At 61.8% G+C, this 27,410-nt stretch overlaps 1 protein-coding gene across 10 annotated transcripts in view; it reads left to right on the forward strand.

Annotated features, from left to right (window-relative positions):
- The window catches only part of BIN1 (bridging integrator 1), a 57,705-nt gene extending 30,498 nt beyond the window's left edge, over window positions 1-27,207 (forward strand). The window contains exons 3-17 of one of the 10 annotated variants that reach the window (XM_046658420.1): window positions 4,939-4,993; window positions 5,224-5,318; window positions 5,813-5,908; window positions 7,006-7,113; window positions 11,842-11,927; window positions 12,130-12,205; window positions 12,903-12,985; window positions 14,361-14,405; window positions 16,139-16,286; window positions 17,720-17,848; window positions 22,658-22,765; window positions 23,679-23,768; window positions 23,998-24,108; window positions 24,387-24,488; window positions 26,648-27,207. In XM_046658420.1, coding sequence (XP_046514376.1) covers window positions 4,939-4,993; window positions 5,224-5,318; window positions 5,813-5,908; window positions 7,006-7,113; window positions 11,842-11,927; window positions 12,130-12,205; window positions 12,903-12,985; window positions 14,361-14,405; window positions 16,139-16,286; window positions 17,720-17,848; window positions 22,658-22,765; window positions 23,679-23,768; window positions 23,998-24,108; window positions 24,387-24,488; window positions 26,648-26,755 — 1,440 coding nt within the window. In that variant the 3' untranslated portion in view covers window positions 26,756-27,207. The remainder of the gene's footprint in view (window positions 1-4,938; window positions 4,994-5,223; window positions 5,319-5,812; window positions 5,909-7,005; window positions 7,114-11,841; window positions 11,928-12,129; window positions 12,206-12,902; window positions 12,986-14,360; window positions 14,406-16,138; window positions 16,287-17,719; window positions 17,849-22,657; window positions 22,766-23,678; window positions 23,769-23,997; window positions 24,109-24,386; window positions 24,489-26,647) is intronic. The other 9 variants (XM_046658421.1, XM_046658422.1, XM_046658424.1 and 6 more) reach the window with 9 other exon arrangements.
- The last annotated feature ends 203 nt before the right edge of the window (window positions 27,208-27,410 follow it).

Here is a 27,410-nt window from a genome sequence, read left to right on the forward strand (position 1 = left end):
CATGCTGGGAGAGGGCCTGGTTGCATCCTGGGTGGAGGCCTGGGAGCGTGCTAGGAGCGGGCTGGGGATCAACTGGGAGAGGGCCTGGGATCATCTTGGGAGAGGACGGGGCAGCATGCTGGGAGAGAGGCAGGGAGCATGCTGGGAAAGAGTCAGGTAGCATTCTGGAAAAAGCCCCAGGGCCAAGTGCACCTTCACCTTTCAGAGGAGCTCAGCCACGAGGCTCCCTGTGGCAGGGATGGGAGTCCCTGTGGCTGCTTGTCCCCTAGGGCAGTAGTGGGAGGCATTTCAAGGCCCAAGTGAACTTCGTGACAGAGATGTCTACTTCCTCTGTGGCCCTGAGTGAGCCCCTGCCTCCTGGGCCTCTGTTTTCTCACCTGCAAAATGAGGGCTTGAATAAGAAGCCTGAAGTCTTTGCTTTTGATTCTGTCTTCCGGAGGCTGCTGGAGCACCTGCCCTCTTCTGCCAGCTTCCTCAGGTTGTGGGGTGCTCTGAAAACCTTTTAGGGAACACTGCTACTTGAGTACCTCCTGTGGACCAGGTGCTGCTGTGGGTTTTATAGACACGAGCCTTGATCCTTCAGGGCATGCTCATATTCTCTTCATTTTACAGATGAGGCACTTGAGGCTTGGAGAGGTTCAGCAACTCTTCCAAGGCCATACAGCTGGGGTGGGGGCCTTGGGAATTTAAATCCTGATCTGTCCACTCTCAGGTCCTTCTCTGGAGCTGCGTCCCTGTCCTGAGGGCAACTGGCTGGGCTGGGAAGAAATCTTAGGGCAGCCCCTGAGCTGCAGCGCCGGGCTGGGGGTGGCAGGGGCTCCCCAGAGTAGGCTAAGCTGTTGGGTGGAAGGTGAGGGAAGCACAGGTCTGGGAGCTGAGGGTCCCTGTGGCCTGGCCCCAGAGCTGGCCAGAGTGATGCTCTTCCCTTCGTCCCTGAGTCACCCCCTCCGGGTCCCTGGCTCCAGGCAAGGAGTCACTCACTGGTCCTTGGGTAGAGGCAGCAGGTGGTGAGACCAGGGCTAAAGGTAGTCAGTGGTGGCTCCCTGGCTGTGGACATGGAGTGGTCACTTGAGCTGGGGCTCTGTGTGCCCTCAGGTTGGGTGGAGAGGCTGGCTTTTCAGGGGCCAAGGGTGGTAGCAGGAGGGGGCGAATTTGAGGTCACATTCAAGGCTTGGGGTGACCCTCCCTTGGGGGTTAAGGCAGCTCTGGATTTGACTGATATAGGGGGTGACTGGCGTCTGGGGGTAGGTGTCAGGATTCACTTCTCTTAAGGGGGTTAATTTGGGAAGCTGCCATGGGCTTGGCCTCAGCCCACCTGCAGGGCCTGGGGGATCCTGGAAGAGGTGGGTGAAGATTGAGCTGGAAAAGCTGGAAGCTGAGCGCCCTCCTGCTCTTGCTCTGTGAACACCAAGTGAGTGAGCCCAGCGCCATTTAGGGCCGAGGAGGGCAGGGGGTTTGGTCATCAAGGAAGCGAATTTCCTACCCCCTTCCTGTGGGAGTGGGTCCTCGGACAGGGATAGGTTACCTTGCTGTTACCTGCTTTTACAGGGACCCATGCCACATGGACCCTGGGCCCATGCAGCACTAGCCACAGCTCCCCTGCCCTCTGCCCCTGCACTGAGAAACCCTGGATGGCCCACTTGCCCTGTGCCCTCAAGTCCTGCACACCCAGCTCAGGCCCTCCTGGAAGCCAGCCTGCGTCCTCCAAGTGGGCCATGCTTTCCTCCTGGGGGCCACCTGTAGCTTGCACCCCAGGGCTCATCACTGCTGTTTGCATGTCTGTCACTGAGGTGGGGCAGGTCTGGTTCCTTCTTGCCCCTAGGGCCCACCCACGGCTCAGCTCAACGTGGGCATCCCTGGCTATTGAGTGAGATCCTCTGGCATTGACTGCAGAGGGACAAGAGTCAGCTGGGGTCAGAGGGCGTCCATGCAGGAGGGGACGTCCCTGTCCCCTAGGCCCACTGGGAAGATGGGGGCTCGGGCACCGGTGGGGGCTGATGGCAGGGGAGGCAAGGGACACCCTTTGGATGGCCGTGCAGCGGGGACGTGGGGTGCTGGCTGAGCCATCCCCACGGAGCTGCAGTAGGTGTTGGTCTGGGCTGTGATGCCCTTGCAGACCCCTGAGTGCAGAGCCAGGAGAGCAGGCCGAGGGGCAGTGGCCCTTATCCTTCCCCCAGCTTCTCTGCGAGGAGCGTGTTCAAGCCGGGAGCCTCCGGAGAGTTGTTTCTGAGACACTGTGTTTGGGGGCTGCGGGAGCCCGTTTGGAAGCGAACACACACTCTCTGTGCTGGCTGGTCTGGGCGCTGCCCTGCAGGAGGCAGCTGGCCGGGGACCCTGGGCCGGGGAGAGCTGTGTCCCACCCTGGGGACTGGCTGGGGAACACGGCCTGGGGGCCAGCTGCAGTTGGCCCACGGGAGGCAGAGCTCTGGGCGGCCCCTTCACATCTGTGCCCAGCGTGCCTGCTCACAGCGCGGCCTTGTTTGGGAAGCACAAGGGGCCCTGGTACGGCCTGAGGCCCAGGCGAGCGCAGCAGCCCACCCCATGGGTGACCCCTTCTGCAGGGTGCCGTGTAGACAGGTGCTGGGCATGGTGGGGAGAGGGGCGAGATGGTGGAGGCCTGGCAGGAAGAGAAGCTGGGTCTGGAGTATTCTGGGACAGCAGAGGAATACAGTGGCGTTACATCATGAATACACTTTAGTCCTCATCCCCAGAGCGTAGAACTGTTGGGACTAGAGAGGCGGTAGCGAGAGCGAGCGGGATGGGCCTTCCTTATTCCCCGTCTCACAGCGTCCACTCCGAGCCCTGACGGGGGTCCAGGGCGGTGCGCTCGGGGACTGGCCTTTCTCTTCTTCCTTAGGCTGTGTCAGCGGGCCTCCAACTCTGGTGTTCCTAAGAATTGCGTATACTCTGTTCTGGGGTAGAAGGAGTATTGGGGAGGGTTTGCTGTTCTCCTCTCCACTCCTTCTTTTGAACTTGTGTGACATCTTCTGGGCACCTGAACCCCCACATGCCCTCTCGCCATCTCGGGAGGTGTGCATCGGAGGAAACAGGTGTTCTTGGGGCCCCCTTGGGACCCTGCAGCAGACGGGGCCCAGGGCCCAGTCCCGGAGGGTCCCTGACTCCACCAGTCCCTCTGCAACCCAGGTGAGTCACTGCACCTCTCAGTTTCCTCGTTTGTCAGGTGGGACAGAGGTGTCGAGAGGACGGTGCCTGGAAAGTGCCAGCATCAGGGTGCAGCTGTTGCTCGATGCTCTGAGGACCCCAGGGGAGGGGCAGGCCTGGCTCTGAGGGAGGGCCTGCTCAGCTTTGGGGGTGCCTGGGGGAGCTTGGGGAGGGGGCCGCGGCCCTGCTTGCTCTCGGCAGGAGTGTTGACCTGTGGGGTGGAGACAACCTTCCATCTTCCGTAGGAGCTCCGGGCCGGTGCTCTGTGGGGTGCTGGTCCCCTGGAACCCTGGCCAGCCACTGGGTGTGTGTCTATCTAACCCTCCACCAGGGTGAGGGAATCCAAAACAAAGGGGTGGGGAAGTGTGGAACGCCTCAGGTCAGGGAGAGGCCAGGAGGGTGCCATTCCCCAGCAGAGGCTAGCCTTGGCCACTGCTGCCCATGGTCCCCAGAGGCCCTGCTCTCCTCGTGTCACCCCTCTGCTCCGCATCATTATTCTCAGGTCCAGCCCATCTTCTGAGGCTGTCCTTCAAGGCTTGGGATCTGGTCCGGCTCACTGAAGCTGTTCCCCCAGCACCTAGGTGTACCAGGCGCCGTGCGGGCACTGCAAGCACATTTGCTTATGGTCTGCCAGGTGTGGATCATTCTCCCCAGTTGACAGATGAAGAGACAAGGCTGAGAGAGGCTTAGTCACTTTTTACGGCTACACATCTAGTAAGGAACAGAGCTGGGTCTTCATGGCCCCAAAGCCTGTGTGTGCTTTCTGCCATTTTCACATGGCTTCTGGAAGCTTTGGTGTCTCACGGGGTGGTCTTGAGCTTCACCTGCTGGCCTCAGCCTGATCGCCCCCCTCCCACCTGGAGCTCAGCTCTCCCGCTCCTGCCTTCTATGGTGTTGATGGCCCAGAGGGGACTGAGGCGTCGCCCACGGTTCCACACTCTCTGCTCCTCCTGCTGTCTCAGGAAGCCCGGGGGGCTGCCCTCCCGGCTCAGGGGGCCTCACTAGCTGGCCTGCTCTCCTTTCTCAACCTTTCCGTCTCCATCCTCATCCTCCTCTCAGCTTGGCGTGTCCTGAGAGGTTCCCACTCTTCTCTGCCCTGCTTCCTGAGGTCTCCAGTCGCTGTGGGGCCGTCCTCTGTCCATCACAGCCCTGCTGACCCCGTGAAGGCTCACCCCGGGCCCTCCTTGCCTGGCGCGATGCCGTGGAGCCTGCTGGTCTCAGGCGCCACCTAAAGCGTTTGGAACGAGGTGTCCGGTGGTTGCTGCACCTCCCGGCTCTGTTCCTGTGCTGGTTGGTCACCTGGCCCGTGGTCATCTGAGGCAGGCCTGTCCATGCCCGTCTTGTCTTTCCTGTGTGCTGTCGTGTGTCACTCGGCCGTGCACCTGTGTCTTGTCTAGGGCGGAGGGGTCTCTGTCTTCCTGCCTTCCTTATCCGGCTGAGAATAGTGCCCTGAAGGGGCAGGTGCTGACAAACTCAGTATTAATGTCCCTTAGGGCCCCGGGCTCCAGAGGCAGGCGCGGTGCCAAGAAGGCAGTGGGTGCTTGGTGCGTGTTTGTGACCAGAGGGGAGTTGCTGTGCTCCGAGTCTTGCTGTGCCAGGCCCCGCCCGGGGACTTTCGCACATCTGTCTTTTCCTGTCCTCTCAATGCCCTGATGAGGACAGCTGGTCCGTGGCGTTGTGAGGAGCAGCCTGCGTTTGTCCACGTGAGAGTGCAGGAGACAGGGTCAGGCACATGGCCCTGAGGGCCTCACTTTGTTCCCATCTTTCTCTTTGTAGACCGAGGGCACTCGACTGCAGAAGGATCTGCGGACCTACCTGGCCTCGGTCAAAGGTAAGGGGCAGGTGGGGCTCCTGGGTGGGCTGGGCGTTATGGGACACAGTGAGGGGACTTCCCCCTGTGGAGCTGATGGGTGCAGAACTGGGAAGGGGTGGCAGGGTCTGTGGTGAGGGGACAAGGGTTGTCTGTGGAGGCCCACATACCTCCTGGCCTTGGGACAAAGGTCCCCTTGCGTCCCTGGCCCATAGTGGCCCTGGCTGCAGAGTGACCCTTTTGGCCCACAGCCATGCATGAGGCCTCTAAGAAGCTGAACGAGTGTCTGCAGGAGGTGTATGAGCCCGACTGGCCTGGCAGGGACGACGCGAATAAGATTGCCGAGGTGAGTGCCGGGCAGGTGGTCTTGGCCCTGCCCACAGGGCCCTTCTGGCCTTAGCTGCTGCTGGCCTGTCCCATTCTGTCTCACCCTCTTGGACAAGCCTTTCCTGTTGGGGCACTCACATGCGGTGTGTCCTTGGGCAAGTCACCTGCCGTCTCTGAGGGTCATGTTTTTCCTCTGACGCCCTCACACTGAGGTGGGTTGTCGTGAGGTAATGCATTGTGGCCATTTCTTAGCTCTGTGTTGTGTCTCATGACTCAGTTGGCCTCCTTCCCTGACCCCACCAGCCCTGGGCTTATCTGATCCTCACAGTCATGCCGTGAAAGGCCACAGGGCAGGAGTCATTACCCCCCATTTCAATGATGAGGAAACTGAGGTTCTGAGAAGACACTGAGCTGTGAAGGGATGGGGCTTGGCTGCCCCCGGCCCTGGGAGGGAGAGCTGGGAGCCGGGTGGCCGAGCCCCCGTGCTGCACTCACGTGCTCTTCCTCCCTCAGAACAATGATCTGCTCTGGATGGATTTCCACCAGAAGCTGGTGGACCAGGCGCTGCTCACCATGGACACGTACCTGGGCCAGTTCCCTGACATCAAGGTGAGAGGTGCTGTCTGTAGATCTGCCCGGCTCTGGGCCGGCGGCAAGGCTAAGGAACTGGAGAGGGAGAGAGGAACGGGTGTGGGGCTGGCGCAGCGCTGGGGGACTCTACCCTGAGGGCAGGCATCGCCTCACCTGGAAGTCCGTCCCTCAAGGGCTGCTTCTCTGTGCAGCCCCCCAGCCCCCTGCCTCCCCAGACCTGGGCCTTTCCGAGCTGGGAGCCTGTACCTTTGGGACTCTGGGCTACAGTGAGACCCCTGGTGTGTGTGTGTGTGGCTGTGCCACTGAGGAGAGACTGTAGGATTGGATATGGTGTATTACAGGGATCCAGGCCTGGGCGTGTGTGCCTGAGTGTGCCTGTGTCAGGCTGTGTGTGCTTGGAAGGGGTGTGTGCAGTTGTGTGTGTCGCCTCCTCTCTGGGGTATTTGTATGATTGCGGATGTTCAAAAAGCCAGCTGCCTCTGCTGGGCCTAGTATGTGCTAAAACTGTCACTGTGCCAGGGTCTCCACTGAGGCGAGTGGGACCCCGAGTGTTTTGGCCCTGGAAGCAGAGGTGTCGAGCCCAGGTGTTGACCATTGTGCTGGACCTGTCCCCTGGGGAGGGGGTGGTGCTCCATGCTGGCCCCCTTGGCTACCCACTGCAGGTGCCTCAGGCTCCCGAAGGTGCCTTGTTGGAAGTACAGAAGGGAGGCTGGCAGTGGTGGCCCTGGAGAAGATAAGCCTGGGGCCCAGGAGGCGTCTTTAAGGAGCTGAGGGCCAGGCCAGGAAAGTGGCTCAGCCCACACAGTACCGGCTGGTGGATGCTGACAAATGGGTTAATATTGCAAGGAATCGGTGTGACCTCTCTATGAGAAAGGACACAGAGGACATGGACTGCCTTGAGGGGGTGAGCTCGTTGCCACCAGAAGTGTTTGAGCACCCGTGTCTCAAGCATGCGTTAGATGTACTCGGTGAGCCTGGGGTCTCCTGCCCTGGGCCCTCCGGCTGCATCCACGGCCCTGTGCCCACGACCTGGTTTCTCTGGGCCCAGCCTGGGTCAGCTCCTCAGCATGAGTGCCAGGCCCTGTTCAGCCCCTCCTCCTCCATCTGTCCCCCAGTCACGCATCGCCAAGCGAGGGCGGAAGCTGGTGGACTACGACAGTGCCCGGCACCACTTCGAGTCCCTCCAAACTGCCAAAAAGAAGGATGAAGCCAAAATCGCCAAGGTGAGGGCTGGTGGGCGGGCAGGGGGAGTCTTCTGGGAGGTGCAGCGGGAGCCCAGGAGGAGCCGTCCCTCTGCGCTGCGCTCCCCGCGCCCCTCTGCAGCCTTGGTTCTCACCGCTCCCCTGGCCGCAGCAGTCAGCCCCCTTGTGAGGGCTGTGCAGCCGTGACTAGTCCCAGGCCGCAGAGCTGGGGAGGCGGGGGGTGCTGGCCCCGGGCGGGCGGGGAAGTGGGAGGACGCCTGGTGAGGGCCCACTTCTGGCCCATCCTGTGGTGCCTGCCCTGGCCCCTGGCCCCTCTGGCCGCCCTGAGGCCACTTGGCCACTTTCCAGAATGAGAGCAGACCTGGCTTGGGTTACACTGGGACCAGGCCCGCCCGGCCTGGCGTACTCCGAGTGGAATTCCGTCACGGGATCTGATGTGACCCTGTCTCAGCTGGAACAAGCCAGGGGCTGGGGCTGGGGCTGGGGCTGGGGCTGGGGCTGGGTCTAGGGCTGGCCACACTCTCCACATGCCAGCGGCCGACCGCGCTTGCCCAGCCCTCTGCCCCTGCTAACGATTCTCACGTTTTGCTTTGCAGTTGGAGTTCACCCCCCGTCTCCGCCCGCGCTTGGGGCTCCCCTTCATTCTGTCAGCCTCAGAGGGCTTTTCCCTGCTGTCGGGGGCCGGCCCCTGGGGGGTGGCCAGCCTGTCTGTCTCTGCGTTTGGGATGTTTGGACTTGGTGTTTAATATCTGTGTCTCTGTTTCTCTCTCCCGTCTCCCTCCTGTTTCTCCACTCTCCTTTGCCTTGACCTCCCCTCCCCACCCCCAGCCTGTCTCGCTGCTTGAGAAAGCCGCCCCCCAGTGGTGCCAAGGCAAACTGCAGGCTCATCTCGTAGCTCAAACTAACCTGCTCCGAAATCAGGTGACACTGGCTTCTAACCTTGCACGTGCTGGCGCCTTCTGGTCTCTTGTCCTGTCCTTGGCGCTGGGCGCCTGTCTGCCCAGCTGCCCTGCACTGCCCCTGGGTGGGGGAGGGCTCAGCTCCTTTCCCGGGTTGGGAGGCAGGGCTGTTTCAGATGCGTCTGCTGGGAGACCTGAGGTCAAATGTATGAGGCAGAGAGAGGCTGGGGCACTGGTTGACCTGGGTCTTTGTAGTCCTGAGACTCTGAAATTCTAGCCTCCAGGAACTCAGGAAAGCCTCGGAGACGCTTATCCTCTGTGAGGCTCCTACCAGGAGGGACGTGATATCACTAAGGCTCCTGTCCTGGCGTGCTTGTCCTTCAGCCCTTATAAGAACTGTGAGGCTATCCTGAATTTACTGAGGAGACAAAGTTGCCCACAGAAGCACAATGTCCTGCCCCGGCTCCCAGAGCCGCCTAGTGGCTGAGCTTGGGCTTGCTTGACTCAAGCCCTGGGTCATTCATTATTATCCTAGCTCCCTGGCCTGGGGCTCCATGTGGGTGGTCCTGCCACAGCTGGCCAGACTCATGGGGACCCCTGGGACCTGTGGGCCCCTGGAGGGGACACTGGGAGGGTTTTTCATTCTGGCTGGGATGCTGACACCTGGGGCCTAGAGGGTCGGCTCTTTGTGAGTTTCATGGAGGGCAAAGAGTCCGAAAGGCTTCCAGAGGAGGCTCTTTGTACAAAACTCCTGAATGATCCTGCTACCCTGGCCATCCTTCACTCTTCTCAGCCCCTGCCCTTAGCATGGGCCAGGTCCTGGGTGAGCAGGGTGTGACCAGGGACCGCTGGATACAGTGCCTGGGAGAGACAGCCTTGTGGTTTTCTCGGCAGTGAAACTGACATGACTCTAGCGCCCCTTCATGATCCCAGGGTGGGAGGGAGTGACAGACGCCCGACCCAGGAGGTTGGGTTTCCCTCTGGGCAGCTGCTGCGTTTTCTCTGGACCACCTCCTGATTTCATCATCTTCAACCCACATATGTTGAATGCCAGTGATGTGGAGAGCTCTGGGCTCAGCAGGGCTCATGGCCCAATTTCTTACCTGACCTGCTGCCTGATTTCTTTTAGGCCAAAGCTGTGGGCTGACTTTGGAGGCACTGAACTGTTGACAGCCTCACCCTGAGGTCGGGTGGCCCTGGATCTTCAGGGTCTGGGGAAGGTGGCCTAGCCGTCGATAGGCGCACATCCTCCTCTGCTGCAGGAGGTGGAAGAGGAGCGAGGGCTGGAGTGGGCCTGTCCTGCCTGCAGAGCTCAGGACTTCTGGCTGGAGGGGGAATGGGGTTGCTGACCCACAGCCAGGGTTTCTGCATAATTTTTCTGAAATGGGTTTGGCAGGAGGCCAGGTTAACATTTTTCTTGGGTGGGAGAAGCCCCTGGGAGACTGTGGGGCCTAGGGTGGTCTCTGCAGTTGCTTTTGGGCCCGGGGGATCCTGCTGGAGGCCCCCGCCCCGGGGAGGGCAGGGAGGCCAAGGCTTACAACCTCGTCTTCGGACGTCAGGCTGCAGATGTTTGGCCTTTCAGCCGAGTTGGCTTTCCCACTTGGATCCAATTTTTATTTGAGCGTGACTTCCTTCTGCCCCCACCTGCCACATGCCTGCTGGAAGCTGGGCAGCCTTCAGAGTTCCTGTGGGCAGCTGGCTGGCTATGAGCTGGGCCACTTGGGGCCCTGCTGGCTGACTTACCTTTGGGGAGACAGTGCAGCCTTGTGAGGCTGTGCTCTCTAGGGCTGACCAGCTCCAGGTGTCCCCTGGGCTAGTTCTGAGCTGCTTTCCACACTTGCTCCAGTCTCCCAAAACCTGCCTGCAGGCCCCTGGGGCCCTGCTGCCTGAGGAGCAGTTCGTTCTGGGTCTGCGCTCTGTGCCCAGAAGCATGCAGCAGAGCCACTGGGGCTGCAAATGCTCCCCGCAGTGGACAGCTCTTCCCCCCCGGCCACGTGCTTCTGAAAGAGCTGGAAGAGGAGGAGGACTGTGACCCAAAGGGAATAAAAGACTCCAGCCCTGACTTCCAGGAACTCTAACACGGAGCTGCTCTGTTTTTTGCAGCATTGTTCTGTTGCTGGGACGTGTGAACAGGGCTTGGCGCACAGCAGTGAGCAGCTGTGCCGTCAACACTCTCACTGTCATGATTGTTCATTTGGGGAGCTGGGACCAGGGTGGTGGGGTGGCAGCTGAATGCTCACGGAGAAGTGGTCTCTGCGGGTATAGGAGCTGGGGTGGTCAAGGTGGAGTGGGGGGACACAGGATTTGAGCCAGACTCTGCAGTGGAGTGGGAGGCGTGTATAAGAGTGCGAGGCGCTTGAGGCTGGTCCTGTGGGGTCGCTCATTTTGTGGGTTCTACAAGCCATTGTGAGCAGCGCCCGCTCAGGCACTGGGGTGCTCAGAGGAGTAGGGCAGGGATGGCCTGGCCATGGCTCAGAGGTCACACCAGATCTGGGCTATTCCAGGAGTGGCCTAAGGCATGCGTGTTTAGAGACATTTTTGTTTTCCTATTCTACCTTTAATTGTTAAATTAGATTTTAAAAAGTTAGGCAAGGAGCTCATGCCCACTCTAGCAGGTTCCAACAACCTGAAGGTAATTGTATAGTCAGGAGCGATGGTGGCCCCTCTCTCCTCTAGTTGCACCCCCAAGTCACCACAGCTCAGCCCGGGGGTGGGGCGGGGGAGGTGGGGGCGGGGGGTCGTTGCACAGCAGGGGAGGGGCTGACTTGGGCTGATCTGGTGCCTGAAGCGGGATGGGACAGCTGGGTGGGCTTGCAGAAATCCTGGCTTTGTGAGAGTCTGGCCGTCAGGCCGGTTGGCTGCCTTTGCCAGAAGGCCTGAGAACGTGAGGCTGCTGGGGGGAAGTGTTCTCCTGGGCGGAGCTGCCACGTTCCAGGGCTGTGACTCAGACCCTGAATCCAAGTCACCCCCCTGAGTCACTGTTTCTAGCAGCGCTGTCCAGAAGGAGCTAGCCCCTTCTCTGGAGGGGCCTGTGACTCACCCTAGCCTCCCCTTGGCCCTCCCTCCACCTTCAGAGAGGGGGGTGCCTGCTGCTCCCTATGTCCTTCTGCTCTGTGATGGGGCCTTAGCGCCACCACCTGGTGGGTGCGAGCAGGCCTGGAGGGCACAGGGCCTGCCCTGGGGAAGGCCTTCAGGGAGGGCACAGGCACCTTGCCCAGCAGCCCAGCTCCCTCCTCCCTGGCCCTGCCCTCTGCCTGGGTGGGGACAGGTCACAGAGGAGAGAGGGGTGGGGGGAGGTGAGGGGGGGAAGGAAAGCCTCTCCCAGGGAGGTGAAATGCAGGTTGGTGGCTGAGGCTGAGTGGGAGCCGTCTTGAGAAAGGGGAAAGGAATCCTCAGGAGGGGACAGCAAGGCCCGGAGAGCTGGGCAGCAGGCTGACACTTAGCTGGAGAGGGGTTCCCGGGGGAGCGGGCAGGGCCCCCACCTGACTGGCTCTGGGTCTGCCTCTGTGCCCCTACTGTGCCCCCCAGGCCCCTTGCCTCTTGCCTTCTTGTTGTGCCCTGTTCATCCCTTGCCTCCCCTGTGGCCTACTTGGGCCAGATAGGGGGGGTCTCCCTCTTGCCATGGCTGCTCTGCTCTCCCCTTCTTGGAACAGCCCCCACTGGCCTAGCTGCAAGGGCCTGAGGGGCTGTTTGAGGGGTCTTCCCTGGGCGTCCACATCCAGTTCAGCCTCCATCTTGCCAAGAGTCCTGGTCCCAGAGAGGAAGGTTGGGTGGCACAGGTCTTGGGGGTGGGCCTGGGCTGGCTGGGACAGAGGCTCAGCAGAGGGGGATGACCTGTCCTGCCCCTCAGGCCGAGGAGGAGCTCATCAAAGCCCAGAAGGTGTTTGAGGAGATGAATGTGGATCTGCAGGAGGAGCTGCCATCCCTGTGGAACAGGTGAGGGCCAGAGGTGGCAGGGCTGAGCCTCGGCCTCCCCTCGAGGCTGCGTGGCTGTGTCACGTGTGTCTGTCCTGGGTGCCCCGTGCCCTCAGGGTTTGTGTCTCTGGTGGTAGTGGAGGTGTATCAGCGTGTGTGGCTCTCCTGGGCTGTCCACCCTGACCTGTGTGCTCACTTTGCCCTTTTCCCCCCGCTCCTGCAGCCGTGTAGGTTTCTATGTCAACACGTTTCAGAGCATTGCGGGCCTGGAGGAAAACTTCCACAAGGAGATGAGTAAGGTATGCCCTGGTCACCGTGGGCCTCAGGGCCTCCGCCGTGCTCCCCCCTGACGGGCCAGGCTCAGAGGCATGGAGTGGCAGGCTGAGCTCCCTCTTCCTGCTGGGCTTTGGCACATACTAGTGAACACAGTGCCCCCTCTGGGCTCTGGGAGGAGCCGCCTAGCCCCCACCCTCAAGAAGCAGAGAGTCTGGGCCACTGGGAGGGGCTGGGTGTGCTGGGGAGGCTGGGAGCAGGGGCGGGAGGGGAGGCCCCGGCCTGTGCCCTGCTCCCAGACCTATTCTCCTTGCCTGGACAGAGCCAGCCCCCCTGTGACAGTAAACGTGTTCTCAGGCTACCCTGACCAAGGGGGCTCTGTGTCAGAGAATGACGGTGGTTTCCCAATTTGTAGGCAAATAATAGATTCCTAGAATTTTCTCAATTTTTAATTTTTCTCCCATGTTGCTTAACATATTGAAACAAGTCTGCTTTATCTGTCAGAATCTGTTGTAACAATGGGTCTGATTAGCCTACACTCCTCTGTTGTGTTATTTTCATTTTAATTTAACGGTTATACTGTTAAAGCCGAGTTGGAGAAACCCCGTGTTGGCAGCTCCCTCCCTCTGGGCAGTGGGTGGGTCTGGCTCTGCCTCTAGGGTCCAGAGGGATGAAGTGATGGTGGTGGATTCCAGACCACCCCCACCTGCTTGCCCTCTGCAGCTCAACCAGAACCTCAACGACGTGCTGGTCAGCCTGGAGAAACAGCACGGCAGCAACACTTTCACGGTCAAGGCCCAGCCCAGGTATGTGGCGCCCACTGCCCTGCGGCATGGGCGTGGGGAGGTGTGGTGGGGGCTGGCGCCTGGTGCTCGCTGACTCATGCAAGGTCAGACGAAGCTTGTTCTTGCGTCCCTCTGGGATTCGCCTTTCTGGCTTGCCTCCCTGTGCTCAGGGGACTTGCGGAGGGCACCCCCTACAGCTCCGGGGTGTCCCATGAAGAGGTCAGTCTGCAGATCACCGTCCTGGCTTCCTCATCTGTGGGGCAGGAGCAGTCAGGGCGCCTGCTCAGCTTGGAGGTGGGGGGGTGGGGACTAAATGATTGACGGACGTGGAGCCTTCTGGGAAGTGAGCCATCTTCTTAGAGCAGAGGGGTAGCGCCACTTTTTCCTTCTCCTGCTCCTGGGAGGTCCCAGTCCCTGGAAGGCGGCATTCTGCACACCGCAAAGCTGTCCTCGTTCCTGTTCTGGCTCTGGCCTCGGGGTGGGGTGGGGGCCCTCCCCCTGCCAGGAGATCCCTGTTTCCTGAGGGGAGCCTGTGAGCGAGGAGGGCAAGTGCCTTGTCCCCTGGCTGTGGCTCAGGGGAAACCAGAGCGAGTCCAGATTTCGTTTCCTCTGTGGCCGGGCGTCGCTCAGCGTGGAGCACCGGGGAGCTCGCTTTCCTGTCTATGAGAGGGGGTGATTGTCTGCTTGCTGGGGCAGCTGGGGCACTACCTAGGGCTGCGAAGGTATTCAGTGAATGTTATTGCTCTTCTTCGCCCCTGAAAATAAAACGTGGTCTAGAGAGGGGCCCTGCAGGTGACAGCGCAGGGTTTGGGGAGAGGGTGGCCTAGAGACTAGGACGGGGTCCCAGGTCCCAGGAGGACCGGCCCCCCTGCGCTGCAGTTGCCTGGCCTGGAGGGGACAGAAGGGGTGTCCAGGATGGGTGAGGAGGGCGGTGAGTGGTGGCCATCCTGGGCCTGCACGTGGGCCAGGCTCCTTCCTGCTGGACAGTGGCTGGTCTGAGGGCAGAGGTGGGGATGTGGAGCCTCGTGACCCCCTGAAAGCATAGTGGCCCATTTTGTGGCCCAGTCACCTCCTCTCCCGGGAGCCCCCACTGGCCAGCCACCCACTCCTTCCTGGTCCTCTGAGCCCCTGAGCGCCCTCCTCCAGCTCGCTGGCTCGTGTGCTCTGTTGGCCAGCAGCGCTCCAGGGCACCTGGCAGTGGCGAGGCCAGCAGGCCCTGGGGAGGAGGCGGCCCGCGCTCAGGGTCAGGCCCTCTCGTGGCCTCGGGTGGTGGCAGAGGTTGTGGCCGTTTGCTGTCCTCTGAGCAGAGGGGTTGCTGATGAGGGAAGGGGACAGGCCAGCCCCGAATCTGGCATTTCCCTCAAATGAAGGCCTCCACGTCCCGTCCGTCCCACAGAAAGAAAACTAAACTGTTCTCCCGGCTGCGCAGAAAGAAGAACAGGTACCGGCAGTGAGTGCGGCATTGTGCGGCCCGGCCAGCCCGGCCCGCCGGCCCCTGCATGCGCCTAGCCCTCTCCAAGGGCGCACTAACCCCGCCTTCCCGAGGGCCGGCTACGGCCGGCCGGGCTGCTGTGCCGTGTGCGTGTTGGGGGTAGAGGGCCTCTTGGGGACATGGGGGCGGCCGGACAGCCGAGCGCAGGGCAGCACGTCCTCTGCAGCACCAAGTCTGCCGGGCCGCGCCCCAGGGGCATTAACAGGTGGAGAATGTAGCCAGCAGGGGCCTGGGGAGGCTCAGGGAAAGAGGCTGCAGCACGGGCGGTTTGTAAACTTACGTGTGTGTGCTAGGTTCGTGTGTACAGTCACACGCTGCATAACGACGTGGCAGCCAGTGATGGCCCGCACGTGTGATGAGGCCCCGTAGCATTAGTGCCGCACGGTCTAGGTGTGCAGTGGGCTGTGCCATCTAGGTGTGTGCAAGCGTGCTCTGTGGCGTTCGCACAACGAGATCGCCCACCGACACGTTTCTCTGAACATATTCCTGTTGTTAAGTGACGCAAGGCAAGTACATTCCCAGAAAACATAAATTCAATAAAGACAAGAAGGTACTATGGATATCGCTCACACATCTGTTCCATCGTGTGACCCCACCCCACCCCAGGTGACATGGTCACTGGTTCCCTTCGTTTCCTTCCAGACCTGCCCTGTCCACCACAGTAGCCGCTCACCTCAGGTGACTGTCAAGGTGACTTGAGATGTCGCCAGTGTGCCTGAGGAGCTGAATTTTTAATTTCATTTAATTTAGGTATAAATTTGAGCAGCCGCCTGTGGCTAGCAGCTCGTCTCAGCCAGTGCCTGGCCTAGTGTTTCTTGGTGCAGGTACAAATACAGGTTTTTATTTTCTGCTCCCGTTGTACCCACGGGGCGGGTTATGCACACATTCGCCCTTGTTTTTGGTCCTGAACCCTCTGGCCTGGAGGCCGCAGACTCTCGTCTGGCGACCACCCCCACGGTGGCTGGTGCCCTCCCTCACACCCTGCCGGTGGTCTCCCGGGCGCCTTCCCTGCAGGGCCTGTGGGAGCACTGGTGAGACAGTGAGGCCTGGTCTGGATGGGGGTGGCAGCCCCGGGGCAGGGCTGTGAGGTGGGGGACGCCCCAGCCCAGAGGCCTTTGTGGTCTGGCTGAGCCTTGGGGCCCGCCCTGGGCACAGGGCTGTTGTGTGATGTCTGGGAGGAGACTCTCTGCCTCTAGGAGGTTTGGCTTTCTCCCGCTCTGGAGCTCGGCCTCTGGGTGAGGGGAGGGTGGGGCCCCAAGAGGTCTGTGGGCGCTGGGCTGGCCTCAGGGGGCCGCTCCCCTGGGCACCGCAGACCAGCCCTTTCTCCAGGGCAGGCCCCTGCTGCGACCACCTGTGGTCTCCTGCCTACCTCCTTTCATTTCAACCCATCCTCATGCACACCGACGTGCTGGTCACACATGGATGCACAAGGACCCACACTCATGCATACGTGGACATCCCATTCTCACAGTGAATCTGTGGACACACGTCCACCCGCAGTCTCCCACATTGATCTACATGGACGCAAGCTCATACACATGTGCACACACATTTTCACACCTGGATCGTGGGGCATCTGCGCGTGCACAGTGCGTCACACGCACACCTGTGTATTTACACATTCCGTCTCCTACACTGTGGCCTTCCTCCATCAGGCTCCCTGTCCTGTCTTGCCTCCACAGCGACAATGCCCCTGCCAAAGGGAACAAGAGCCCTTCACCTCCGCCAGATGGCTCCCCTGCCGCCACCCCCGAGATCAGAGTCAACCACGAGCCCGAGCCAGCCAGTGTGGCCACACCCGGGGCCGCCCTCCCTAAGTCCCCGTCACAGGTAGGCACCATGTCCCAGGGGCCTGTCTCCTCGTCCTCTGTCTCTTCCTCCTGCTTTGCTCCCCAGTCCTCTGTCCTCTGCCTGGGTCTGGACCCTGGCCTCACTCATGCCTTGCCCGGCCCAGGCTCATCTTGGTGGCCTTGGCCTCCTTCCGGGGCATCTGTGACTGTGCGTCCTCCTCCCCCAGCGCAGTGCCCTCCCTTCCCTCTCTCCCTGGCCTGCGGGGTACTTTGCTGTCTCCATGTTCCTTCCCTCCTGAGACACAGGCTCTGGGCCCTGAGCTCCCAGCATCTAGAGTCTGCGGAGGTGACTGCCTTTCTCTCCTCCTGGCCGTCTCCCTTGCATGGGGCCCTGCAGGATCTTTAAAGGGGCAGCAAGGGAAAGGGCTCAGTGAGGAGACTGTGAGGTGAACAAGGGGGCGCAGGCTCTGTGCTTCTGGACTGCCCCTCCTGGAGAAGCCAGGCCCCGTGCCCCCAGCTTTCTCCAGGTTTCCACAGCATCCCCAGGAGCTGGAAAGGGAGGGAGGAGGGTGGCCTCTGTTGGCCTGTCAGCCCTGTTAGTCTCTCCCCAGCGTCTGCTGCTGGCAGTGGCTCTGTTGGTTTTAGGCCATCACCCGGCCCACGCTGATTAGGATGATGATATTAAGAGCCGTGATGAGAGCCCACACTTGAATAGCGCTTATCTGGGCTGGCCACTGTGCCCACGCTGTCCGTGTTTTCATTCACTGAATCCTCACAGCCCCCTGAGGCAGGTGCTGCCATCGCTCCAGCTGACAAGTGAGGAAACCCACGCTCGGGGGGTTGCGTGACATGCCTGAGGTCCCCCCACACGGGCAGACGTGTGACCCTCTTCCTAGGTCTCTGCTGGCTCCATGCCAGCCCTGACAGGTGACGGCCTCCACATGTGACAGCAGAGGCTGACGGGGGCCTCCTGCAGGAGGTGAAGAGAGGGGTCTGGGCTCAGGAAAGTAGGGCTGGAGGGCAGGCCGGGCACCCGGGCTGTTTCTCCACCACGTTTCTCTCTCCAGCTTCTCACCTGGGTGGGCAGGAGCCCAGACCCTCCGACAGCGGCCCTGGGTGGCCTGGGCGGCTGCTCCCTGCTTTCTCCCTCTTCTGTACTGCTCTCTTTTTCTTTTCTCTCTTCTTCCCCTCCCGTCCTCTCTCCTCCCCCTTCTTTCTCCCCTCCCCCTCCTTTCTCCTCTCTGCACAGCGTTCCTGGATGCCCTGCCTCACTCTCCCCCAGGGTGGCCGTGGGGTCCTGGCGTCTGTATCTTGGGGAGCAGTGACTCTTCCTGCTCTGTCTTTTTTGGTTGCCTGGGTGGGGCTGTGGCCTGGGTGTGACTAACTGTGGCTTTGTCTCTGTCTGTCTGTCCCCATCCCCGACGCTCTGCTGTGCCTCCCCACACGGCCCCCTCACCCGCTGCCGACCCACAGCTCCGGAAAGGCCCACCAGTCCCTCCGCCTCCCAAACACACCCCGTCCAAGGAGGTCAAGCAGGAGCAGATCCTCAGCCTGTTTGACGACACGTTTGTCCCTGAGATCAGCGTGACCACCCCCTCCCAGGTCAGCCGCGGCCGCCGCGGCCCAGCTCTCTTCCCTCCTCTTGCTCTCTCAGGCGTGCATGGCCTTCCCTCTTCATCCCACGCCCTGGGCCTCTGCCTCAAGAGCCAAGAAGCTGGCTGGAGAGATTGACCCTGAGCCTCCCTCTCGCTCATCCATCCATCCCTTCCTCCATCATTCCTCATCCATCTCTGTGCATGTACTGTGGCCAGACGCAGGCACACAGGTGAACCGTTCTAGTGGAGACAGACAGCTCCGCAATGGCCTCGCGGTTCCATTGATGTTCTGGTCGAAAGGGGCAGTGAACACGGAGGACCTGGGCCAGTCAGGGAAGGCTTCCTGGAGCAGGCGGCTACGAGCAGACACAGTGCTTTAGCCAGAGACAGCAGCTTGTACGTAGCCCAGGAGGGGTGAGAGAAGGGCTTAGGGACTTCTGGGAGTTCTGTGTGCTGGGAGGGTGCCGCTGTGGGAGGCAGTGAGAGCAGGCAGCAGGGGCAGCTGGGAAGGTCCTGGAAGGTCTGGCCAAGGCACGTAGACTTTAGTTCCCAGAGCTGCTGGCAGCCCTTGGATGTGGGGTGGTGGCTGGGCTGCAGAGCGGAGCTGCTGCTTGTAAATGCCCTAAGAAGGCATGTAATGCCTGTTACAGATGGACAGAAGGAGGGCCGAGCAGGGAAGGTGACCATGGGAGCACTGGAGTGGGCTGCACACTGTCTGCTCAGCTTGCAGGGTCCACAGTGTGCTAGACATTCGGAGCCTGGTGTCCAGGCCTCACAGCCAGGGCCCTTTCCATGTGGGGTCTCGCCTCTTGTGACTGGCTGCTCCCAGGCTAATCCCACGTGGGCCCGTGTTGGAGCACTGCCTGGTCTCTGGGCTCTGCCTCCCACAGACTCCTTTGCACAAGCCCTGAGGCCTGGAGGTGAGGGGCCGGGCGAGAGGGGTGAGTGTGGATGGAGAGGTAGCTGGGAACTGAGGACAGTGGTCTCTGCTAAGGGGCCTAGGGGTGAGGGGCTTCAAGCCCCCAGGGAGGACTTCAGGTTAGAACTAGGAACTTTGAATACAGGCGCTAGGTGGGCAGAGCGGGGAAGCCCTGGCCCAGGGCTGGAGGTGCAGGAGCCCCTCTCTGTAGAAGGTGGCCGAGGCTGGCCGAGGTGCTCCTGGAGCCGGGGTGGGGGGAGCGGGGAGAGGGACCTCCAGGGCAGCTTGCTACTGGGATGCTTGCTGGCTGGTGAGGTTGCACACGAGGGAGATGGGGTGAGCAAGAGTGAGTGAACGCTGAGCAGGGAACGGTGTCAGCCACTTACCTACACGACCTGGTTGGGTTTTCAGCCGTCCTCTCAGAGGCGGTTGTCCCCAGTTAACGGGGGAGGAACCTGTGGGCCTGACCTCAGCCAGACCGCGCGCACTGGGTGTGCCCCTCTATGCTCACTGCATGCTTCCCCTGCTGCCTCCTCCACTTGCTCAGGGAACTGGGTCTCTGCCTGGCGAGGGCGGGAGTGTGCCCTGTGGGTGCTGCTGCCTGGGGCCGGGGTGGGCTGGTCCCCTGCCATGATGCTGTGCTAACACCACTGCTCTGCTGGGTCGTGGTGAGTAGCCTGTGTCCTGTGCCGAAGGACAGTCCCTGTCCTGCAGGGTGGGGAGGCTGGCCTGGGAGGAGGGGCAGGGATGATACAGCCTGTCTTTTGGCCTGGTGACCCTGTCCGCTTGGAGCATGACGGGTGGCTGTCTGGACTTGGCTGACTTCTGAGAAGGGGCGAGTGGTGGGGCTACCTGGAGGAGAGAAGTGCTGCCCACCAGCTGGGGGGAGGGCACCTGGAGGCCGTGCACTCGTGGTGTCCTGAGCACTCAGTGATTTTGAGACGGCATGGCTGTGGGGACTGAGCAGTGACCACCCTCCCCCAGGCTCATGGGACAGGGCTCAAAGTAAAGGAAAGTCAGAGCTGGGGGTGAGCCTGGGGCAGGGGCTCAGGGCCTGGGGTCCCCTGTCTGGAAAGTGAGTGCACTTGGCCGGCATGGAGGCCTTGCCTCGAGCTGCGGGATGGCTGGCACCAAGCCTTCTCAGGGCGAAGGTCTGGTCTCTCCCTGTAGGCTGCAGCTCAGCTATGAAGGCCTCTCTGGGGAGCTCCTCCCCACGCTCTCAGCTCTCGGGTCCTTCTTGATGGAGGCTCCGGTGGAGGCAGGCTGGAGGGTGCTTGCTGTCAGTGCTGGGTGCCCGGAAGCTGGGCTCGCCTGGGCTTGTGGGGTTGTGCCTGCCAGCGCTGCAGGAGGGTGGGGGAGGAGGCCCCGGGGCCGAGCCAGCTCTGTCCTCTAGGACCTGGGCAAAGTCCTCCATGGCCTCCAAAGGGAAAGCTGCGTCCAACATGAAGGCTGCAGCAGTTGAGCAAGGCCCTCCTCCTGTGAGGGCAGCATGTCCCCTGTGGACCCAGCCTGGCAGCCTTGTGAGCGGCTCTGAGAAAGACCCTTTTTTCCCACAATTGTCTGGCACGGCTTACAGTGGGGCTGGTTTCTCACAACGTGAACAGGGCCCCCTCCCAGCCTCCTGGGGCCATGCCTGCTGCGTGCACATTCCTGGCCTGCACTCAGACCCCCTGAGTGGGAGTCTCTGCTGGTGGGGGCAGGATCTGCAGTTTGAACATGGGTCCCCCAGGTGCTGGGGACCCCCATGTTTAAGATTGGGCCCCTAGGCAACGTGTGCTGCCTCAGCCCTGGCCTCGCTCCCTGGAGCTGACTGGTGGGTAGCTGTCACCACAGGGTGACCTGTTCGTATGGGGCAGTGAGGGGAGGCCTGTGCCTGTCCTAGAGGCCCTCCAGGTCGGGGGGACCACAGGTTGTCTTGTCCAGCCGGCTGTAGCTGTGCTACATCTCGGGGAGGGACGAGGTGGGGCAGCTGTGGGCCCAGGGAGCCGAGAGGAAGCGCAGGCACAGGGCAGCCTGAGTCTGCCTGCAGAACGAGACGGGGGCATTGGGGGCTTGGCTCTGGTCGGGCGGCAGTTGTGGCCGACGTCTGAGGTGGGCTCCAGGCCTCGTCCTGTGTGGTGCAGGCTTGTGCCAGGGTGTGTGGCGTGGGCAGCACCCCTTCGTGTGAGGGCTGGACGTGTCCCTGAGTGCAAGTGCCCGCTGTGTGTGCCTGTGTCGACGGTCCCTACCTGTCACTAACTGCCTTCCTCCTCTGCTGCTGCCGCCAAGTTTGAGGCCCCGGGCCCCTTCTCGGAGCAGGCCAGTCTGCTGGACCTGGACTTTGACCCCCTCCCGCCTGTGGCGAGTCCCGTGAAGGCGCCCACGCCCTCTGGTCAGGTTGGTCTGAGCCCACCAGCCCTGGGCTTGTGTCTGCCCGCTGGCCACGCGGGCCTCTGTAGGTCTAGGCCTTTGGGAGTCCTGGGGTCACCAGGCTGTCCTCCCACTCATACCCTGGCCCATGGCTCCTCCAGTCCTGCCTGACCATGGGAAGGCGAGAGAGCCGACCCAGGCCAGTGAAAGGACCCTGAGGCGGGGCCAGCTGAACACTTGCCTGGCAGCTGGCGGTCTGTCTCAGCGCCTGCCCCTCTCCTGGCAGCACCCCGTGCTTGGGTGCTCCTCTGCCTGGGGTCTCAGCCCCCTGAGACGTGTCCAGGACTTGGCTCTCGCAGACCTCAGAGCCCAGCTCCGTGTCTGCCGGGCTCCAGGGCCCTGGGGCGGGCGTGGGGTGGTGACCCTGGGGAATGCTTGCCCACTGCCGTCTCTAACCTCTGTGCTAACTCTGTCCTTCTCCCCTCTGCTATGCTCAGCCAATTCCCTGGGACCTCTGGGAGGTAAGCCGTGTGTGCTCTGTGGCCACCCCCAGGGGGGGAGCTGCTCTCCTGTGTGTGCTGGGCCCGCCACGCCTCGTCCTGCACCTTGACGGTTCACAGGTGCACGCACACACATGCTCCGGCCCGTGCTCACACGCACAGGGAGCTGGCGCAGCTGCCTCGTCTCCAGCTGATCTGCTGCTTCGCGCCCCCGTGGAGACACAGAGCCCTCAGCCAGGCTCCATGGAAAGGGGCTCCTTGGTTTAGCCTGAGAAGAGGGTCCTCCATGGGTGGGCCAGTTGTCAGGGCCTGTGAGTGGCCCTAGACAGTGACCAGCTGCCATCCAGGCTGGAGAGGGTGCCTCCTGCTGGGCCGAGGCCTGTGGGTTAGGAGGGCCGCGGAGGGGAGGGGCCTTGCCCTGGAGGAGCCTTCTGTCATCAGGGGCCCCGCAGGGCAGTGGCATCTGGAGCTGGTGGGACAGAGGAGGGATGGAGGGATGACGTGACAGGCAGGAGAGGTAGGGTGAGGTCAGGGGCCCTTCTGTGAGCAGGGCCTGCCCGGCACGTGTTGGCGTCACCTGGTGGCTTGACAGAGAGGCTCAGGGAGGGCATGGGACTTGCCCAATGACTGGTGACACAGCTCCTGCAGGAGTGGGGGCACTGGTGTGCAGGTGTCAGCAGCCCAAAATCCTGGGAGCTCGGAGGAAAAAGCTCCACAATAGAGTTTCTCTCTGGAGGAGGCCAGAGAAAGCCTGGGGTGAGCAAGCAGAGCCATTTGCCGAATGGACGTCGCTGTGCTGAGCTGCGGGTGGCACATTTGCGCCTGTCCATCCCCTTGGCAGTGGTAGGAGTGAGGAGATGGGAGTGGGCGTCTCTTCAGGGGTCTGCGTCTGCCCCTCCTGGGCTCGGCCAGGCTGTGTGCCACAGGCACCCCTCACTCCCCTTGGTCAACGCTGGGTGGCTCATGACAGTCTTCTCTTGTCTCGTGCCCCTGTCAACACCTTCTCCCCGCCTCCGCCCCCGCCCTGCTCTCCCCGGCCCATCACTAGCCCACAGAGAGTCCAGCGGGCGGCCTGCCTTCCAGGGAGCCCAGTGCTGCCGAGGGCACCTTTGCTGTGGCCTGGCCCAGCCAGACGGCCGAGCTGGGGCCTGCCCAAGTAAGTGCCCACCTGCCTGCCCCTCATTTGTCCCTGGTTTCTGAGGGTGTAGCATGAAGGGGGAGCCCAGAGGACGGGGCACAGGATGGACAAGGCCACTATGGGCGTGGGGGTGAGGCCAGGTCCGTGAGCCAGGAGGGCCTAGGATGGGGCTTGTCGCTCATGCTAGGGGTGGCTGGGGTCAGATCAGCCCCTTTCCCACCTGCCAGCCCCACCCCAGCCCCTGCTGTGGGAGGGAAGAGCGTTTAGAGCACCTACTTTCCAGAATTTTCTCCTTTAATCTTCACCCTAACAGACACATTTCCCCCTTTTACAGATGAGGAAATGGGGGCTAGGAAGGCTGAGTGCCTGCTCCCGGAGCTCGGAGGTGGCCGAGTTTTGGTGCTGGCTGAGGTCAGCCTGACTGAGGCCGGCAGCGTCCACTCTGCCTTGCCTGTGCCCCACCATCGTGCCTGGTGCTGTGCTGCTCCCTCCTTGGGGAGCAGGCGTCCAGGGCTGGGCAAAGGCTGCTCTGGCCTGTCCTGAGTTGTGTTCTGGCTGGGACGGGCACGTGCTGACTCAGCAGACCCCTGCCAACCTGTGAGGGGCGGGCCCGGCTGGTCGGGTGGGAGGAAGCTGAGGCTTGGCCAGGTCTTGGGCATAGAGGGCACGGCCTGTGAGCGAGGGTCGGGAGGCACCCAGGGGCCTGTGTTGGGCTTCTCAGCAGCAGGTCACTCTGCAATCTCGTGCCTGCCAGCACCCTCTGCAGCTGCGTCCCCAGCCCGGGACCTGCCTTTCCTCCAGGGGCTCCCTGACCTGTGTGGAGGCACTGGCCAGCTCTTGCTACTCAGGGTGCCGCCCTCCGTGGCCCCTTCCTCTGTCCCGGTCGTGGCGCGCGTCTTGTGTCTGACCCATGCTGGCATTTATGTTGCAGCCATCGGAGGCCTCGGAGGTGGCGGGTGGGACTCAACCTGCGGCTGGAGCCCAGGAGCCCCGGGAGACGGCAGCAAGTGAAGCAGCCTCCGTAAGACGACAGGGACCGAGGCCCTGTCTTTTCCTCCCTGCTGTCTGTCCGTCCCTCTGTCCTCCCGCCCGCGGCTCCCAGCCCTGTGTCTCACCTGCACTCCTTGCTCTGTGCTGGTCCAGGTCGTGGTTCCTGTCGAGGAACCAGCACAGACACCCCTTTCCCTGCCCCCGGGGCCCTGCCACCCCCTGGGCCCACTGCCCCACGCTGACCTGTGCTTCCTCCCCAGAGCTCTCTGCCTGCCGTCGTGGTGGAGACCTTCTCTGCAGCTGTGAACGGTACCGTGGAGGGCGGCAGCGTGGCTGGGCGTGTGGACCTGCCCCCGGGGTTCATGTTCAAGGTGAGCCCAGGCCAGCAGACCCCACAGCTGCTGTCTGCCACCGTCCCCTGGTGCCTCAGATGGGGACCCTGAACCCCAGAGGCCATGTCTTGGCCCCAAGTTGGCCTGCCCCTACTACCCCTGCTACCCAGTTGGCCAGGTGGCATCTGAGCCCTAGTCCTGCTGCTGTCACAGGCTCCTGGTCACCATGTCGGTGCATCACCCCAGAGCCACAAGGCCCGCAGGTGGGACCCGGGGCCTTTGAGGGAAGGGTGTCAAGCTCTCCCCAACCTCTGCAGGTGCAGGCCCAGCATGACTACACGGCCACTGACACAGACGAGCTGCAGCTCAAGGCTGGTGATGTGGTGCTGGTGATCCCCTTCCAGAACCCCGAGGAGCAGGTGAGGCCCTGGTTTGGGGCTGGGCCCGCTGTGGTGGTGAGTGGCCAGCAGGGGGCAGCAGAGCCCCACGGCAGGGACCAGGGCCTGCCTGCCCCTTCCCTCCTCCCTCCCTCCCTCCCTCCGTGCTCCTCTTTCTCTTGCCTGGCCCCTCCCATCTCTCTCCTGCCCCTTTGGCCTGTCTCCCCTGCCACATTTCGCCTTCTGTTGGGCTCTCCTGCCTGACTCCCTCTCAGTCTCTCATTTTCTTTCTTCCTAGAACTCTGTCTGCTCTGCTTCCCTCTCCCTCCTTTCCTCCAGCGTTGTCTGCTTTCTTTCATCATTTCTCCCCTTCTCCTTTCCCTGCCGCCCCCAGCCTCCCTCCCAGGACAGGATCCCTGGCTGCCCCTCATGAACCCTCCGCCAAGGGGCCTGCTCCGCAGCTCACGTTGAGCTCACACTGGCCCTGCAAGCCTCGCCCTCCAGGCTGACCCTGCCCCTGTGCACACAGGACCCACAGGGGCAGTGTGTGGCCTCTGGCAGGATCCTGAACGCCCCTAGCCGTGTTTCCAGCTGTTACTCACCCCAGATGCCTTCCAGACCCTTTTCTTCCTGCTGTAGCTTCTCCTCGTTGGTTAATGTCCTCAGAGGGCCTCCCGCTGGGTCTGGGGCTGGTGCCGAGCAAGGCAGAAGGGCCCTCCTGGGTTTGCACAGCTGCTTTATGCACGTAGCTGCCACCCCTCAGCAGGAGCCTCATGTGGGTGTCGAGTGAGCCTTTGTGGAGTGTCAGTGTGGTCAGGGTGCCCATGCTGATGCCCAGGTGACACCCACAGTCCCTGGGGTCCTGGCTGGGCTCCTTCTGCTTTCAGAGGGCCCACTTACCCATCAGCACACCCCTGTGGTTTAACTGTTGGCGTGGCTGAGTCTGGGTCTGGGAGGGGGCCAACCTGGGATGGGGGTCTTAGGCTGGGACTTGAGGACCCCAGGTACTTCCTGAGGCCACAGTGGGCTGGGAGGTTTGAGTAACAGGCTTTCCTGGCCCTGCTGCTGAATCGGCCAATTTGCCTAAACCTCTAGGTCCCCACTGATCTTCTCGGTGGGCCAGCCCCGGGCTGGGTGGGATTTTCAGAAGCAGAATCGCAGGGGCTGGCCCCATGGCCGAGTGGCTAAGTTTGGGTGCTCTGCTTTGGCAGCCCAGGGTTTTCCCAGTTTGGATCCTGGGCCCAGATCTAGCACCACTCATCAAGCCATGCTGAGGCAGTGTCCCACATGCCAGAGCCAGAAGGACCCACAACTAGAATATCCAATTATGTACTGGGAGGCTTTGGGGAGAAGAGGAAGAAAAAAAGATTGGCAGCAGATGTTAGTTCAGGGCCAATGTTTAAAAATAAAAAAGGCAGAATCCTGGCCCCTGGCCCACAGTGGGGGTCATCTGGGGTGGGAGGCAGTGGCTCAGATAGGACATCCATAGGGTCTGTGACAAGGCAGGTGATGACACGAGTGAAATAACAAAGACCCAGGGGGTCCCAGGCATGGCCCAGCTGTAGGGGCAGCGATGGCCTCAGCCATGGCAGGGTGTAGGGTCACTGCAGGCCTGGGGGTCAGGGTCTGGCCGGAGAGGTTGTGATGGCTGGGGTAGGTGACTCCTGTGGGGGGTCAGTATGGAGCAAAGGCCAAGTTCAGGTTGGAGGGCAGGGTGGGGCAGCTTCAGGCCACTCTAGAAGCCTTTCACTGGTCAGTGCTCAGCAGAATGTCCTGGAATAGTGTGTCGAAGACTAGAAGGACAGCTGATGTGCTCCTCGGGCACGTGTCCTCTGTAGGCACCGGATGGTGGGAGGCTCCTTGGCCTGGGACTGAGGGAGCTGCTGAGACACATGAGCCCAGTGCAGCAGTCAGACTGCCTTCCCAGAGGGGCGAGATTTCCCCAGTGACAGCCGTAGTTGCCCGCTGAGGGGCGGCATGGTTCCTGGAGTTGGTCGTTTGGGTCCCGTGGGAGTGGCAGGGAGGGCTGCCTGGAGGAGGCGTGCTTCGAGGCGTGCTTCAAGGCGGGCTGACAGGTTAGAGGGAATGAACCGGCAGATGGAGAAGACGTCCTCCCAGCGTGTCCCAAGCGAGATGCACACCTGTAGAGTCCACGTGCCTCTTCCCCCATCCCTGTGCGACCTGGATGACCTTCCCCGCAGGATGAAGGCTGGCTCATGGGCGTGAAGGAGAGCGACTGGAACCAGCACAAGGAGCTGGAGCAGTGCCGGGGCGTCTTCCCCGAGAACTTCACCGAGCGAGTCCAGTGAGGGCGGCGGCCGCTGCAGCCCTCTGGGCGTGTGAAGAACACTTTTCCCGAAAAATGTGTGTTTTTTTCCGTTTTTGTTTTTAAACTTTTGAAAAGCAAAGGGAAATCCAGAGGAGAGACCTAAGCCAAGAGGTGTGCTCCCGAGGGTTAGGTTGTTTTCCAAAGAGCCTGGTTTCGGCAAGTCCGGTGGCGTCACCAGTGTTCCTGAAGCTGCTGTGTCCCCTAGTTGAGTTCCCGGCGCCCGCCCCGCCCGCCGGGCTCGCCGCGCATGCGCGCCGCCGGGGGCTCCGCGTGCTGCCTGGCGAGGGTCCTCTTTTCCCCCCGGCAGCTGCTGCGGGTGGGGTCCCGTCTCTCCAGAGACCTCGGGGCTCAGACACCCCGCTCCGCAGCCCGTCTGTGTGCCGTTTGAAATAAATCTTAGTGTTCAAACCAAAATGAAACAAAAGCTGTCAACGCTCAGAAAACGTGTGCATTTATTTTTTCTCTCTCCGTTTCTGTGTCCGGTGCGATGGAACTGTGATTATCTGTGGCTTTTCTTCCGAGCCAGTCCTCCCCCAGGTCCTCGCCCCAGGCAGGTGCTGCTGGGCAAGAGGCTCGATTCTTGGCAGTCCCTCTGCCAGCTGCATGACCACCACCTCCTCTTAGGTTCGCCTGGG

This window comes from Equus quagga, chromosome 4 (genome assembly GCF_021613505.1).
Source record: "Equus quagga isolate Etosha38 chromosome 4, UCLA_HA_Equagga_1.0, whole genome shotgun sequence".
Lineage (NCBI taxonomy): Eukaryota > Metazoa > Chordata > Mammalia > Perissodactyla > Equidae > Equus > Equus quagga.